The sequence below is a fragment of the Pleurodeles waltl genome, chromosome 5 (assembly GCF_031143425.1).
Source record: "Pleurodeles waltl isolate 20211129_DDA chromosome 5, aPleWal1.hap1.20221129, whole genome shotgun sequence".
NCBI lineage: Eukaryota > Metazoa > Chordata > Amphibia > Caudata > Salamandridae > Pleurodeles > Pleurodeles waltl.
This window is the reverse complement of record NC_090444.1, coordinates 1489881721-1489898615: the sequence shown is the minus strand read 5'-3', so window position 1 is coordinate 1489898615 and position 16895 is coordinate 1489881721. Positions and strand designations below refer to the sequence as shown.

At 48.0% G+C, this 16895-nt stretch overlaps 1 protein-coding gene across 1 annotated transcript in view; it reads right to left on the bottom strand.

The window, feature by feature from the left end:
- The window catches only part of BMP5 (bone morphogenetic protein 5), an 808157-nt gene that overhangs the window by 601058 nt on the left and 190204 nt on the right, over positions 1-16895 (bottom strand). Inside the window, exon 2 of the mRNA XM_069235783.1 lies at positions 13742-13934. Coding sequence (XP_069091884.1) covers positions 13742-13934 — 193 coding nt within the window. The remainder of the gene's footprint in view (positions 1-13741; positions 13935-16895) is intronic.

The window sequence follows — 16895 nt, the reverse complement described above, 5'->3', positions numbered from 1 at the left end:
GAAAAATAATAAATGTACTGATCTTGTACAACAAATGTACAAACATTTTCTGTAAAGCTATCATTAAAATAATTTGTATTTATTTATTTTAAATGTACAACTTCAGTAACAATATTATTTCCTATTGGGTTTTACTTTAAGCTCTCAAATCCATAATATTCTTAGGGAAGAGGCTGCAATCCCAGTGGTTGGCCATGTGGGGTGCTAGAGTTACTAAAACTCTGAGTTATAGTATTTTGCTGCTGTTTGAGGTTCCTTGTTAGCTATAGTAACTACAGAAGTATAATTTATTAATAGATATAGAGTTACTTTACTGTGAGAGAGTGTTGACATCTCTCCTTAAACACCTCCCAAATTCTCCTTAACCCCTATTTACGTTTCCCTACTCCCCCCTTAGTAGTAAGTATTCCCCATTTTCCAGTCACTTTCCTCTGTCTCACCAACATTAACTACTAAAAAACATACATACATGGGCAGAGGCAATGCACTCAGGTGGCGATCTCTGTACAAATAAGCATAGGAAAGGCCTAGGCAGAAAAGCTGCATCAGTGCTTGTGAATAGCATTTTGTAGTACAAAATCCAGTCTAACACCACTGGTTGTTAGCCTAATGTTTATTAGCACTGTTCATAATGAAATAAAGAAATAGACTAAGACATAAATATTATTGTGAGGTGACAAGAATAAACTGAAATGTGAAGCATGTACCACTAACACTGCAAATATATAGAGTTTAAAAAAAGGTCACTCCATCCATTAGCGAGCTTACCCATAAATTAATTTTGCTTATACCAAACATAGATACGTGTCTGTCAGACTCCATTCAGATGGGCCATAGAGCAACAAAGGCTACTGGACCTCAGCATCAATGGTTGAAGTCATTTGCCCCTGGTGTCCTGGGGTCTGTCTTATTATGGCTCTGTAGACTGGGACAAAAACATCACTTTCCACACTTGACTTTCATGATAGTGAATACAAGCTGTCACAGCCTTCTCTGGGATCTAGTGTGGGAGGCACATGGTCAGAACTCAGCAGTCAAATAACAAACACAACCTCATACTGTCAAGCTCAGAGCTAATATTTTATATAAAAGCAAAGAACTTTAAGCACGCAGCAAAACTGAATGCTACACAATTCAGTGGAAACAACTTATACGATTGCAAACTGAGTTGGGTTAAAAAGTGAGTCACTATTCCCCTTCATCCTCAAATCTTCCTGGCATCCTCCTTCCTCTTACTATGGTCAAGGTACAATCCCCAACACACTATGGGTTTAGGCAGGATTAGACTCAGAAAGCTCCAAACTCTCATAGGTCAAATGTGCAAGCCAGTTCAATGTCTCTTTATGCCTTGGCAAATATTTTGGCATGCACAAAAGTCTCACCTGTGCGCATTTAGGCCCTCATTACAATCCTGGCGGTCGGTGGTAAAGCGGCGGTAAAACCGCCAACAGGCCAGCGGTAAAAAAAATTGAATTATGACCATGACGGAAACCACCAACATAGACAGCCACTTTAACACTCTGACCGCCACGGCGGTACAAACAAACATCATGGCGGTCACCGCCAACAGACAGGCGAAAGACAATGTCGCGCCCACACTATTATGACAGTCCAATTTGCCACCTTTTCCGGGGCGGATTCAAAGCAAACAAAAACACAGCGGAAACAGGACTTGGAAGGGGAAACACTCACCTCTACACACCCCACGAGGAACCAGGACGCCATGGAGCCTGAACTCCAAATACTCCTTGCCATTGTCTTCCTGCTCCTATACCTGGAGCACGACCAACGGCGGATACGACCACGGTGAGTACAGCACCTACGAGACAGGGGAGGGGGTAGGGAAAAGAGAGTGACACACACACGCAACACCCCCACCCCCAGCCTCACCTACAACAACACACACACCAATACATGCTGAAACATTACATTTAGACCCCCCTGGAAGAACGCAAGGACAAAAGGAAATTATTGTAACCATTGTAATCAATAAACATCCATTAGTCAAAAATGTATATACACTATAAACAAATATGTACACCAAGAATTCAAGTCCAGGTACTGCACCTATATAGTCCGTGGACCACTGGGCCCAAAATGTATGCGCGAGGCCCACACAAGATACCTGATCGAAACGGAGAGAACACTGCAGGAGCATCAGATCGAAATAAAACAGGCACCTCACGGGGAAGGGAAGGAGGGACACCTCAGCCGGATGAGTGCACGACGCCAGCTTCACGAGGGGGATCCATGCCCATTGATGTATCCTGGGGAGTGCAAAGCCACAGTCTCTCAAGTTCCTCCAGTGGGTGGGTTACCCACTGCTTTATCCTGGGGAGTGCAAAGCCACAGTCTCTCAAGTCTCTCCAGTGGGAGGGTTGCCCACTGCTTTATTCTGGGGAGTGCAAAGCCACAGTCTCTCAAGTCTCTCCAGTGGGTGGGTTGCCCACTGCTTTATCCTGGGGAGTGCAAAGCCACATTCTTTCAAGTGGATAACAGTCTCTACTGGTTCTGGAGGGGGCTTTGTGCCCAGAGTGCTTCATCCTGCCAAGGTAGTGGCTGAAGATGTAGTGCATGCAGGTGTGAGTGGAGATGTGACAGGGAGGGAGGAGGGAGACCTGGAGGAGGGGGACACAGTGGTGGTAGTGGATGTTGGTATGTGTGCATGGGTATGATGCTTGTGTGAGTGCTTGTGGGATGTGTGGTGCTTATGTTTGCCAGAGCCACCCTTGTGTGTTGAGGTGTGTGCATGCTGGTCTGATGGTGTGCTTGGGATAGGCTGAGGTACTGGGGATTGGGTCTAGGTGGAGGAAGTTGGAGGGGGGAGGCTGGACACAGGGACAATGGCTGCCATCAGTGCAGAGGCCAGAGCCTGAAATGCCTGCTGTTGGGCTACCTGGCCAGAATGAATGCCCTCCAGGTATGCATTTGTCTGTTGCAACTGCCTCTCTACACCCTGGATGGCATTTAGAATGGTAGATTGCTCAACAGTGAGGGATCTCAGAAGGTCAATAACCTCCTCACTGAGGGCAGCAGGGCTGACTGGGGCAGGGCCTGAGGTGCCTAGGGAGAAGGAGATGCCCACCCTCCTGGGTGAGCGGCCACGGGACAGACGCTGAGGGGCTGCTGGGACAGCGGTGCTGGTAGGGGGGGTGGCGGCTGTACCTGTAGATGTGGTGGGCACAGAGGGGCCCGCCACCACAAGGGAGCTCCCATCAGATGAAGATTCATGTCACTGGTCTCAGCTCCTGTCCCCGCCGTGGAGCTCCCCTTGCCCTCCGTCTCACTGGTGAATTCAGACTCCGTTGTCTGGCCCTCCAGGGCAATGTGGGATGCAGCTCCCTCCTGCTCCGGTGGCACAGTTCCTCCGGCTGATGATGCTAATGCACACAAGAACAGGGAGACCACAAAAAAGGGGGGAAGAAAGAAGAAAGGGATGTTCAGTGCATACAATACCGCTACCGTCGGCAGACACTACAGACACAGCAGCCCTCTGCACTACGCCATGTACTTGGAGTTCCCTAATTAATCACAGGGACATGGGGTACATGGCCTATGCCCGATTGCTGCACACATGGAAGTCACAGGAGCCTGACTAGGTGTAGATGGCTCTTACCACTGATGGGGAGGGGTTGCCACTTAGCCTGCCTCACAAAGGGTCCTTGCCTACAAAGCTCGCCCTAACCTAGGGGAACCCACTGCCCACCCCCCCCCAGACACCTCCAATGTGCACAGAGTCAGCTGAATGTGAGTGTACTCACCCCCTTGTGGCTGCTGTGATGCCCTCAAGCGCCCATCCAACTCCGGATACGCCACCACCAGGATCCGGAACATCAGGGGGGTTACGGTGCGACGGGCACCCCTCCCACGTTGGAAGGCCATCCACAGCTGGGCCTCCACTGTCTTCTTGCTCCAGCGGCGAAGGTCCTCCTATCATTTCCGGCAGTGGGTGCTCCAACTGAATGGACCCCCAGGGTCTGGACGTCCTTGGTGATGGCACGCCAAATATCCTTCTTCTGGTGGGCACAGACCTACAGGAATAGTACAGGGGAAAATGTAACACTTTTACCGTCCGGACTGTCACAGTCATTGTCCCACGATCCCACCCTTGCCCTGACGTACATACACTCACCGTCCGATCATGCAGGGCTCATCTCCCCCCGTATCTACCATCCACAGCACTCCAAACAGGCATAGCCCATACAGCATGCTCACAGTGTACTCACCTGTTTGTCTGGAGGACCGTAGAGTAGCGTGTATTAGGGGGGGACCCCATCCACTAGTTTATCCAACTCCTCCGATGTGAAGGCAGGGGCCCTTTCCCCAGACACATGAGCCATCGTCTCTTCCAGACTAAGGTCACAGCAGCACTTGCAGTGTAGGTCCTCTCCTGTCGAAAATCAGGTATCAAGTGAGTGAACGGAGAGAAAATGGCAGTCATGTCCGCAGCGGTGCATACCGTCACCGCCGGCGTCCATCGTCATTGGCTCCTGGGACCCATAGGGCCCAATGTTAACCAATGCAGGATTGCGCCGCGGTCTTCGACCGCCTAACGCGATGGTGTAGAACGCCAGCGCAGTTACCTCATATCCCCTTGTCCCACATTACAGGTCAGGCAGCCGCCATTTCAGGTGGCAACATGGCATTATTTTTTAATGCATCACACATATATAGGCCTTGCATATACATAGAGACAGGCACATAGCGTATTGACAAATGTGTGCAATACTATTGTTTTTTTCCTACCTCAGTGTTGGCTGACTCTGTGCTCGCTGTTCTCATCCATAGGGCACGTCAGCTGGTACAGGTGAGGAGATGGCGGCATCCTCCGGTGTACAGACCGCTGGTGGACCTGTCGACAATGGAAGAGGACATGTAATAGTCACCTACAGACTAGATCGTGCCATAATCCAGAAACTGTGTGCCCAGTTGGAGCCAGACCTGATGTCAGCTATCTGCCATCCCACAGGAATACCCCCTCTAGTGCAGGTCCTGTCAGTACTCCATTTCCTGGCAAGTGGGTCTTTTCAAATAACAGTGGCCATAGCATCACGGATGTCCCAGCCTATGTTCTACAACGTGTTGTCCAGAGTGTTGTCTGCCCTGCTGAAACACATGTGCAGCTACATCGTGTTCCCTCAGGTGGAGGATTTGCCTACAGTGAAAGGTGACTTCTTTGCCCTGGGACATATCCCCAACATCATAGGTGCCGTTGATGGTACACATGTGGCCTTGGTACCCCTCCACAGGAATGAACAGGTGTACAGAAACCGGAAGAGCTACCATTCTATGAATGTGCAGATGGTGTGTTTGGCTGACCAGTGCATCTCCCATGTGAACGCCAAATTGCCTGGCTCAGTGCATGACGCTCACATTCTGCGGAATAGCAGCATCCCTTATGTGATGGGGCCACTCCAGAGGCAACGTGTGTGGCAATGAGGTGAGGACAAGGACCCTATACCGTGTGAATAGTTGTGTGGGTCTGGGGTTGTCACTAAGGGTTAGTGTGTGTCTAACAGTTGTCCTTCGACATTTGCAGGTGACTCTAGGTACCCCAAGCTGTCATGGCTACTGACCCCAGTGAGAAATCCCAGGACAAGAGCAGAGGAACTCTACAATGAGGCACATGGGTGAACTAGGAGGATTATTGAAAGAACCTTTGGCCTCTTGAAGGCCAGGTTCAGGTGCCTCCATATGACAGGTGGTTCCCTATACTACTCACCAAAGAAGGTGTGCCAGATTATTGTGGCCTGCTGTATACTGCACAACTTGGCTTTGCTACAACAGGTGCCATTTCTGCAGGAGGATGGTCCAGAAGGTGATCCAGCAATACTTCCAGTGAGACACAGGTAAAGAAGACATCACTGTCTCCTACATCTGATAAAATTGTTAGACCTATCAACTGTCTGCCACTTTCACCCAGTATCTGGACCCTGATTTGTCACTTTGCCTTTCAATTTCACAGATGTGGGTCCCACTATGTGACCTCTGCTATGTTACCTCATGGACTAGAGCTGTGTGACCTAGGTATGTAGACATTAGAATGGACATTGGGTTTTTCCTCTGTTATTGCAAATACACAATTGTGAAAGCACAGACTGACTCCAGCTTCTTTTGTGATTCAAGGGTGTTTATGTAAGTGCAAAATAGTGGAGGGGTTGTAAAATGGACAAGGGGTGATGGTGGAGGAATGTCCATGGCAGAGTGCAGTCTATTTGTCTCACAGGTGCATTGTGCAAAGGGGCATAGGAAGTGGAGCTAGGGCAGTTAAGGATAGACAGGGTGACAAAGTGGGACAGAAGATGACATTCAGGGTGGTCTGATTTCTTGACGGGGGAGTTGGCATTGTTCTCTCTCTTTGTCCTGGATCTCAGGGACCGCTTGCGGGGTGGTTCTCCATCTGCAGGGGATGGGGTGCTGGTGTCGTGGTCCTGTGCCGGTTCCTCCTGTCCACTAGCGCCGGCGGAGGTGGTGGGCGGTTCATTGCCCAGGCTAGAGTCAGGGGCCCCTTGTTGTGCCACAGTGTCCTTCCTGGTGTTCACAAGGTCCTTCAGCACCCCTACAATGGTGCCCAGGGTGGTGTTGATGGACTTGGGTTCCTCCCTAAACCCCAAATACTGTTCCTCCTGCAGCCGCTGGGTCTCCTGAAACTTGGCCAGTACCGTTGCCATCACCTCCTGGGAATGATGGTACGCTCCCATGATGTTGGAGAGGGCCTCGTGGAGAGTGGGTTCCCTGGGCCTGTCCTCCCCCTGTCACACAGCAGACCTCCCAGTTCCCCGTTTTTCCTGGGCCTCTCTCCCCTGAACCATGTGCCCACTGCCACTGCCCCCAGGTCCCTGCTGTTCTTGGAGTGGTGGGTTTGCCTGGGTTCCCTGTAGTGGTGGACATAATGCTGCTTGACGTGTCATGGGGACAGAGCTATGGGCCCGCTGGGTGGGTGCTGTGCTGGTGGTTCCTGAGGGGGGATGCTCTGTGGTGGCCTGTGACTGTGTCAGGGGAAACGACTGTCCCGAGGTCCCAGATGGGCCGGGCTGGTCATCTAGATCCAGTTGCACAGAGCTGCTGTCATCATTGTGGGCCTCTTCTGTGGGGGAGTGGACATGTCTGGAACCTCCTGTCTGGTGACGTTGGGTAGGGGTCCTGCAGGGGTGTAAAGGCATGATTATCGCATCTGTATGTGCCATTGTGTGCAATGGATGGGTGACCCTGTACCCCAGTGCTTACATTCTTGTGTAGGACCTTGTGTGATATTTGGTTTGGGGATCTGTGTGGGTATGTGTATTGGACATGCATTGGTGATGGGTGTCCATGCTCTGTTGTTGCATGCAGGGCTTGGTGTTGGGATGTGTGGTTTGTGATAGTGGGACATATGTGATGAGTTGGAGTGATGGGGGTGAGGGTGGGGGTATGTGATAGCATGCAGGTAGGGTGGGGTATATGGTAGTTAAATATTTGACTTACCAGAGTCCATTCCTCCAGCTACTCCTGCGAGGCCCTCAGGATGCAGTATAGCCAAGACCTGCTCCTCCCATGTTGTTAGTTGTGGGGGAGGAGGTGGGGGTCCACCGCCAGTCCTTTGAACCGCAATGTGGTGTCTTGAGACCACGGAACGCACCTTCCCCCGTAGGTCGTTCCACCTCTTCCTGATGTCATCCCATGTTCTTGGGTGCTGTCCCACTGCGTTGACCCTGTGCCATAGCTCCATCTTCCTAGCTATGGAGGTGTGCTGCACCTGTGATCCGAATAGCTGTGGCTCTATCTGGATGATTTCCTCCACCATGACCCTGAGCTCCTCCTCAGAAAACCTGCGGTGTCTTTGTGGTGCCATGGAGTGGTGGGGGTGATGTGTGAGGTGGTGTGTGTTGTGATGTGTGGGGTGATGTTTAGGGGTGTGTGGTGTTTTGTGCGTGGATGTGTATGAGTGATGGTGTTGTGTGCCTCTGTATGCTGGTGTGGTCTTTGCTTTTCTGTCTCACGGCTTCTTCCAAATTGTTCGTTGTAAGGGTTTGTGGGTAATGTGGGTGTGTGTTTTATATTGTATTGGATGTGTGGGAGTGGTGTGTGTATGTGTTTCAGGTGCGTGTATTTTGATTTGTCCAATGTGGTAGTGTTTTGTAAATGTGTGTGTATTTTGAGTGCGGCTGTGTGTACCGCCAATGGAATACTGTGGTTGAAAGACCGCCGCATGGATTCGTGGGTCGTGATAGCGTGGGCGTATTCCTGTTGGCGTAACGGTGGAGATTTTGTTATCGCCAGTTTATCACTGACCTTTGGTGTGGCGGATTGTGTGGGTGTCTAGATTTTGGCAGATTCCGAGCTGTGGGTCGTAATAGCTGTAGCGGAATTTCGCGGCCACAGCGGTGTGTTGGCGGTCTTCTGCATGGCGGTAAGTGGGATTTACCGCCAATGTTGTAATGAGGACCTTAGTCTCTTGCCCATGGTATAGGCCAAGCCCTGTTATTTATAAGCTGGTTACTTTAGCAGTTTGGGCTTTGTGGTAAATGCAGTCCAGCCTTCTGCATTCATTGCAGTGGCTTTGCTATTGCTGGGACCATGCCAGCAGTTTCATTTGGAAGAGTTGCCGGAACAATAAGCGAGGCAGATCTGTGCCATGTTCTTCATCTCTGAGAGCGGGGAACATCCAAGCCAACCAAAAACAGGTGTTCTGGAATGGCAGTTGTGGCCCCCAGCTGAATCTCTCATGGTGGTGTCTTTCTGGCTGATGTGGCTTCTGGGGCAATGTGGGCTTGCCCCTTTACTGAAACATGGCTTCCACTTACAGTGCCTGCAGCTGCAACATCAGTCTCTTAAGTTGACAGTAAACTGTCAGGCAGCACAGTATCCATATTTTGGTATAGTATTATGTAGCTCATAAAGAAACTGTGCAGAACAACTAGGGGGCTCTCTTCATGGCTCAGGTCACTCCAGGCTTTGCTCAGTGCATCTCAGCTTTTTTGTAGGTGTTCTTGAAGAGCATACATAGTGGGGTATCTTCCTCAAAAGTCTCTCCTTCTGTGTTCCAAGACACAATCCTTCACTCTATCAGCAAAAAGGCAGGCTTCTAGGCATTTCATGCATATCTTCTGCATCTCCGGCAGAAAATGCAAACTTTAGGTAATGTCCCTCACCTCTGGGAGACTGACTACCAGCCAGGTTTGAGCCCTGAACAAACAGCAGCTGTTCAAGTATTGTACGGAGCACCCATTTCCTTGGTCAAGTGGAAAGTGGGCCTGGAACCACGAGGGGTGATTTGGATTTCACTTTTATACACATTTTCCAGACATATGATTTGAACCCTGTATCTAAGGTTTCAGAACTGAACGGATTGCTTCTCTTTCAAATGCTATTCTAAGGCTTCTCTCTAGACACAGCATGTCTGATATATAATGGTTATTACTGCAGGTCACAATGGGGCTGGCTCCAAGCAGGAGTATGCAACACATGAGCGCAATGAAGTGGACCTTAAATGCAGCTGGCTGTTACTAGCCTCCCTGACCCAGTTATTAGGGATAAATAAAAGGGCAGACACTGCTTAGAAACGCCCTTAAACAACAGAAACTGCAGTCCTACACAATACCCCTACCATCTACCAACGCTCAGTGCACAGGAAGTTCTAATCAGCAGCCCTTTGCTAACGAGGTTTTGTAGGAGGCTGGACTGGCTTGTAGTGAGTACCAAGGGGTACCTACACCTTGCACCAGGCCCAGGTATCCCTTATTAGTGTATAGGGTGTCTAGCAGCTTAGGCTGATAGATAATGGTAGCTTAGCAGAGCAGCTTAGGCTGAACTAGGAGACGAGTGAAGCTCCTACAGTACCACTAGTGTCATATGCACAATATCATAAGAAAACACAATACACAGATATACTAAAAATAAAGGTACTTTATTTTTATGACAATATGCCAAAGTATCTCAGTGAGTACCCTCAGTATGAGGATAGCAAATATACACAAGATATATGTACACAATACCAAAAATATGCAGTATAGTATTAGAAAACAGTGCAAACAATGTATAGTTACAATAGGATGCAATGGGGACACATAGGGGTAGGGGCAACACAAACCATATACTCCAAAAGTGGAATGAGAACCACGAATGGACCCCAAACCTATGTGACCTTGTAGAGGGTCGCTGGGACTGTAAGAAAACAGTGAGGGTTAGAAAAATAGCCCACCCCAAGACCCTGAAAAGTGAGTGCAAAGTGCACTAAAGTTCCCCAAAGAGCACAGAAGTCGTGATAGGGGAATTCTGCAGGAAAGACCAAAACCAGCAATGCAACAACGATGGATTTCCAGACGAGGGTACCTGTGGAACAAGGGGACCAAGTCCAAAAGTCATGATCAAGTCGAGAGTGGGCAGATGCCCAGGAAATGCCAGCTGTGGGTGCAAAGAAGCTGCTACTGGACAGTAGAAGCTGAGGATTCTGCAAGAACGACAAGGGCTAGAAACTTCCCCTTTGGAAGATAGATGTCTCACGCCATGGAGAGTCGTGAAGAAGTATTTTCCTGCGGAAAGACCGTAAACAAGCCTTGCTAGCTGCAAAGCTTGCGGTTGGGGTTTTTGGGTGCTGCTGTGGCCCAGTAGGGACCAGGATGTCGCCAATTGAGTCAGGGGACAGAGGGGGCACCCAGCAAGACAAGGAGCCCTCTCAGAAGCAGGCAGCACCCGCAGAAGTGCTGGAACAGGCACTACGAAGTGGAGTGAAACGGTGCTCACCCGAAGTTGCACAAAGGAGTCCCACGCCGTCGGAGGACAACTCAGGAGGTCATGCAATGTAGGTTAGAGTGCTGTGGACCCAGGCTTGGCTGTGCACAAAGGATTACTTCGGAAAGTGCACAGGAGCCGGAGTAGCTGCAAAACACGCGGTTCCCAGCAATGCAGTCTGGCGTGGGGAGGCAAGGACTTACCTCCACCAAACTTGGACTGAAGAGTCACTGGACTGTGGGAGTCACTTGGACAGAGTTGCTGGATTCAAGGGACCTCGCTCGTCATGCTGAGAGGAGACCCAGAGGACCAGTGATGCAGTTCTTTGGTACCTGCAGTTGCAGGGGGAAGATTCCGTCGACCCACAGGAGATTTCTACGGAGCTTCTAGTGCAGAGAGGAGGCAGACTACCCCCACAGCATGTACCACCAGGAAAACAGTCGAGAAGGTGGCAGGATCAGCGTTACAGAGTTGCAGTAGTCGTCTTCGCTACTTTGTTGCAGTTTTGCAGGCTTCCAGCGCGGTCAGCAGTCGATTCCTTGGCAGAAGGTGAAGAGAGAGATGCAGAGGAACTCGGATGAGCTCTTGCATTCGTTATCTAAGGAAATCCCCAAAGCAGAGACCCTAAATAGCCAGAAAAGAGGGTTTGGCTACTTAGGAGAGAAGATAGGCTAGCAACACCTGAAGGAGCCTATCAGAAGGAGTCTCTGACGTCACCTGCTGGCCCTGGCCACTCAGAGCAGTCCAGTGTGCCAGCAGCACCTCTGTTTCCAAGATGGCAGAGGTCTGGAGCACACTGGAGGAGCTCTGGGCACCTCCCAAGGGAGGTGCAGGTCAGGGGAGTGGTCACTCCCCTTTCCTTTGTCCAGTTTCGCGCCAGAGCAGGGCTGAGGGGTCCCTGAATCGGTGTAGACTGGCTTATGCAGAAATGGGCACCATCTGTGCCCATGAAAGCATTTCCAGAGGCTGGGGGAGGCTACTCCTCCCCTGCCTTAACACCTTTTTCCAAAGGGAGAGGTTGTAACACCCTCTCTCTGAGGAAGTCCTTTGTTCTGCCATCCTGGGCCAAGCCTGGCTGGACCCCAGGAGGGCAGAAACCTGTCTGAGTGGTTGGCAGCAGCAGCAGCTGCAGTGAAACCCCTGAAAAGGCAGTTTGGCAGTACCCGGGTCTGTGCTACAGACCCGTGGGATCATGGGATTGTGCCAACAATGCCAGGATGGCATAGAGGGGGCAATTCCATGATCATAGACATGTTACATGGCCATATTCGGAGTTACCATTGTGAAGCAACACATAGGTATTGACCTATGTGTAGTGCACGCATGTAATGGTGTCCCCGCACTCACAAAGTCCGGGGAATTTGCCCTGAACAATGTGGGGGCACCTTGGCTAGTGCCAGGGTGCCAACACACTAAGTAACTTAGCACCCAACCTTTACCAGGTAAAGGTTAGACATATAGGTGACTTATAAGTTACTTAAGTGCAGTGGTAAATGGCTGTGAAATAACTTGGATGTTATTTCACTCAGGCTGCAGTGGCAGACCTGTGTAAGAATTGTCAGAGCTCCCTATGGGTGGCAAAAGAAATGCTGCAGCCCATAGGGATCTCCTGGAACCCCAATACCCTGGGTACCTCAGTACCATATACTAGGGAATTATAAGGGTGTTCCAGTATGCCAATGTAAATTGGTGAAATTGGTCACTAGCCTGTTAGTGACAATTTGGAAAGAAATGAGAGAGCATAACCACTGAGGTTCTGGATAGCAGAGCCTCAGTGAGACAGTTAGTCATAACACAGGTAACACATTCAGGGCACACTTATGAGCACTGGGGCCCCGGCTGGCAGGGTCCCAGTGACACATACAACTAAAACAACATATATACAGTGAAAAATGGGGGTAACATGCCAGGCAAGATGGTACTTTGCTACATGTCTCTACTAAATTTCGATTGTTAATCCCTCTAACTTCCCTCACTTCTCTTTCCTGGTACACAAACACAGGCAATATACTTTCACTGTATGGGGGATTGCTGTTGTCACCCTCCACTGTGTACCATGCTAAAACAAGGGGCATTTGAATGAGTCCCACTGGCTGTAGTACTCGGACTCATACAACACAGAGTCTCCTACTACATGATATGTGCTACACACTCCCTGCACATGGATGCACTCAATATGCACAGAGGATGCACGTGCAGATTACTGGGTCTCACATACAGCGGGACTTTATGTGAGAGAAGCTAGTAGGCCTGCTTTCCATAACACCGATAAAAGGGTCTGTTCACACAATTGATTCCAGAAGCACAGTACGCTGCACCACTGCAGCCAGGGCATGTATAGCAGTCCATGCCCACTACAGGGCGTGCTTAGTGCACTCCTCCAGCCCCGGAAAGGTTTCTGGACCTGGCATTGACAGGACTAGGACACTATTCACATGTTAGATTAAAGTGAAAAGAGGATCAAAACAAGAAATCAAGGTAAAAGTTTAACACGAAATCATGCAGTCAGGGCTGGGATAGCTGCTCGTTCACCATGCTGAGTACATTTTCAGCTCAACAATTTTAATAACATTAGCACCTGACAGCCTATTTGCACTTTGACACAAAAGAACTCTGCCAAAAATACGCTTTGCTTAATAGTCGACTCTATTTTACTCCTGTTTCCTATTGAGGAGGTCCATCTTAAAAGAATAATAGGGGTTTTATTTTCTATAAATAGTTTTATTTGTTTTGAAACATCTGGCAACTATGTTTTATTCTTATATTAGTAGTTTGGCACAAAAAGAAATGGCTTGAAATATTAAAATAAAGAACTGAATACAGTCGGACATGGGCCTTCGTTTCATTTATTGTTAAATTGCAAAAAAGCAATCTCGAAGCACCTTTTTCTAAAGAAAAATCAAGAATCAGGACATCGATTGGGAATTACTGATTGCTACATTTATTACAGTTCTCAGCAACACGTGACACTTCAATAGAAAATAATGTAAATCAATACGATGTTTACGCACTTAGTAAACAATCGTGTTACCTGTTAGGATTTTCCTTTATGATCTGATAAACACTAATCTTCAGGGTTTCATTTTCAAAGCGAATGTTGCTTCGATCCTTGTATATCCGAAATTCAGCTGCTGTCACTGCTTCTCCGTGAGGGATCTGAGTGAGGTCAAAGCGAAATTCTTTGTAGTGTCTGCGTTGATGAGAAAAATCCTTGTCTCTTTCCACTGCCAAAAAACAAATAAATTTGTGGGTAAATCCTGAATAGAGCAAACGATTAACGGTGAATTCACTGTGCTTAAAAATGTAAAACAAACAAGGTGGTTGATTTCAACTGAACAAATAGAGAAACCACAAATCCAGGCATAGCTTCCGGTAGAAGGAAACATGTCATGGCAACAGTTTTCAGTTCAAAAGGAAATAAACCTCAGTAGTCTAATGCTAACTCCAGGAGCCAGAATGGAAAAATATGAGAAAGTAGAGTACACTAAAGGTCACTAGAAGTACAGAAACTTTAAAGTGCACGTTTTAAACTTTAGTGTCTCATGTCATCATGAAAACATTCACTTTAAAAGTGTGCTAATATCAGAAGTGCCAAAGCTATAACTGTTGTATCCTAGTAACCAGTCCGGGGTTGTTTAGAACATGGGTGTGGAATGTGATGGTTTGAAGTACGAGGAAGGGTGGAGCCGGATGTGTCTTGAGCCCTGGCAGGGGTTGTTCCTGTTTACTTGAATAAAGAAGACTTGTCCCATTCATGGTTGGCATCGTTTATATCCCTACCTAACATTGGCGACGAAGGTGGGATGTGGGCATTAAAAACAATATCAGAAGAAAGCCCTGAAATTCGCGTCTACGTCATCCCCTGCCAAAGGAGGGCGAATCCTCGGAAGTAAGAGAAGAAGAAGCGCGGCATTAGTACGCAGGTCCGGGTTGTACAGCAGGGGCCGAACAGGAGTAACATCCAGCAAGGTGTCATTTCGAAGAAAAAGGAGCGGATGGACAAAAGCGGCATAATTCACGTACGCCGCCTCAATTAAGGTGTGTATGTTAATGCGCGTGCACGGAGCAACAAGGGGCATTTTGAGTATTTCTAATAAAATCTTACAGCGTTTCTGTGGAGGGCTCTTGGAGGACGCGCGAGGAACCGCGCGTGCAGCAAGCGAGGAACAGTGACGGTTGTTGGGTGACGTCATCACGCCAACAACGCTACAGCACCAACATCGTGATGTGGTGTTGTGTGCACGCAGGTAACCACGGCAACGACCGTAACAAGGAAAATTGGTAATAAACAGAATTTCTTTCACGACAACTACGCTACAGCACCGACAGCGTTACGGGGTGGTGTATGCACGCAAGCAACCACGGCAACGGCTGTAACAAGAGAGAGACTGGTGAAATAAACAGAATTTCTTGCAAACCCGTTTAAAAAAAAAAAAAAACGACACAGACAAGGGAGTTTCATATGTTGTGTATTTATTCTATAAGGGTGTGAAACTAATAAGGTAGCAGCATGGACATGTCATCTATTTTGGCGCCAGTGAAATTTTTACAAAGTCCAGGTCCACCATGTATGGGATGGGAAGACTGCGCAAAGCTTTTGAGACATATTTGGAGGCAATTGGAGGAGTTGCTTTCGAACCTTTGCGCAAGTTAGCTATTTTAAAACACTGTTCGGGTGTCGATGGTCGGAGAGTACTAAAAACACTACCAAGACCCAGTCGTAATGTCTCCTCAAATGTGGATGGTGAGGGAGATGATGACTCATCATCACCTTCTGACAACTTCAGTGGTGATGAATACAGTGTAGCTATGAAAGCATTAGATGACAATTATGGCCGAAAAGTCAGTGTAGTTGTTGAAAGACACAATTAGAGACCAATTCATTAACAAAACAAACAACTCCAAAATTCAAGAACGGCTATTGGAATTGAAGGATCCCTCGCTACAAAAGACGATCAATATTGCAAGACGTATAGAGAACACTTCTAAGTACTTATCTGAACTTAATCTTAAAGAATGCAATAGTGTAAGCTTTTCAAAAGACGTGAACGTTATCTCCAGGTCAAATAAAGGGGATCTTGTAAAGGGGGATAGAAAAAGGGAAAGGGAATGTTATAGGTGCGGTAGCAGTAATCATACCGCGGAGGCTAGCAAATGTCCTGCTACCTTGGTGAAATGTTACCAATGTAAGAAGATAGGGCATTTTGCACGTGTATGCAAGTTGGGACGAGTGCAGAAACAGCGACAAATATTTTCGGTGAACAGCATCAAGGTGTGTGATGATACACAGTATAATGTGGATGATGTCGATGAAGATGAGAATGAAGATGAGGGCAACGTTGAAGTGTTGACTATAGAAGAATATGTGGGAGCAGTTGGAGATAATTACGCCCCTCCGAAGTGTATGGTCAGGATTAATGATAAAATGGTGGAAATGTGGGTAGATTCATGTTCCCCGTACACCATTGTGAGTAAACAAGTGTGGAAAGAGTTGGGATGTGGTGAACTCAAGCCCACGAATATCAAACCTGTAGGATATTGTGGAGACAAGTTACCTCTGATTGGTTACATAATGTGTACTATAGTTTTCAAGGAAAGGAGTGCAAGGGTACCTGTTTATGTGGTAGAACACAGGAAGAGTTTATTGGGGTGGAGTGAACAAAAATCTTTGGGAATAATATTGAATCCTAACCATCCTGATCAAGTGTTAGTAGTAAATGATGAAGAAAATAACAAATGGCGGGGAAGGTTTCCCAGTTTGTTTTCAGAGAATTTGGGTTGTTTGAAAAAATTCGAGCATCGAATTGTAGTCAGGACGGGTAGCGCTCCTAAGATACACAGAGTAAGGAACGTACCATTTGCTTTGAGATCACAATTAAAAGAGGAGTTGATGAGATTGTGCAAGGATAAAGTTATTGAGCCCATCGAGTCGTCAGAATGGCTTAGTCCCATTGTTTTGGCACGTAAACCAAATGGAAAATTACGCATGTGCATAGATTTGAGAGATCTCAACAAGTGTTTGTCATCTGTAAGGGGGGCTAAGTATTTTTCATCCATCGATCTGTCGAATGCGTACCACCAAGTACGATTACACCCATCATCTAAGAAATTAACTTCTTTCATTACTCCTGAGGGCATGTTTCAGTGTGTTCGTATGCCATTTGGATTGGCATCAGCGTCCTCAG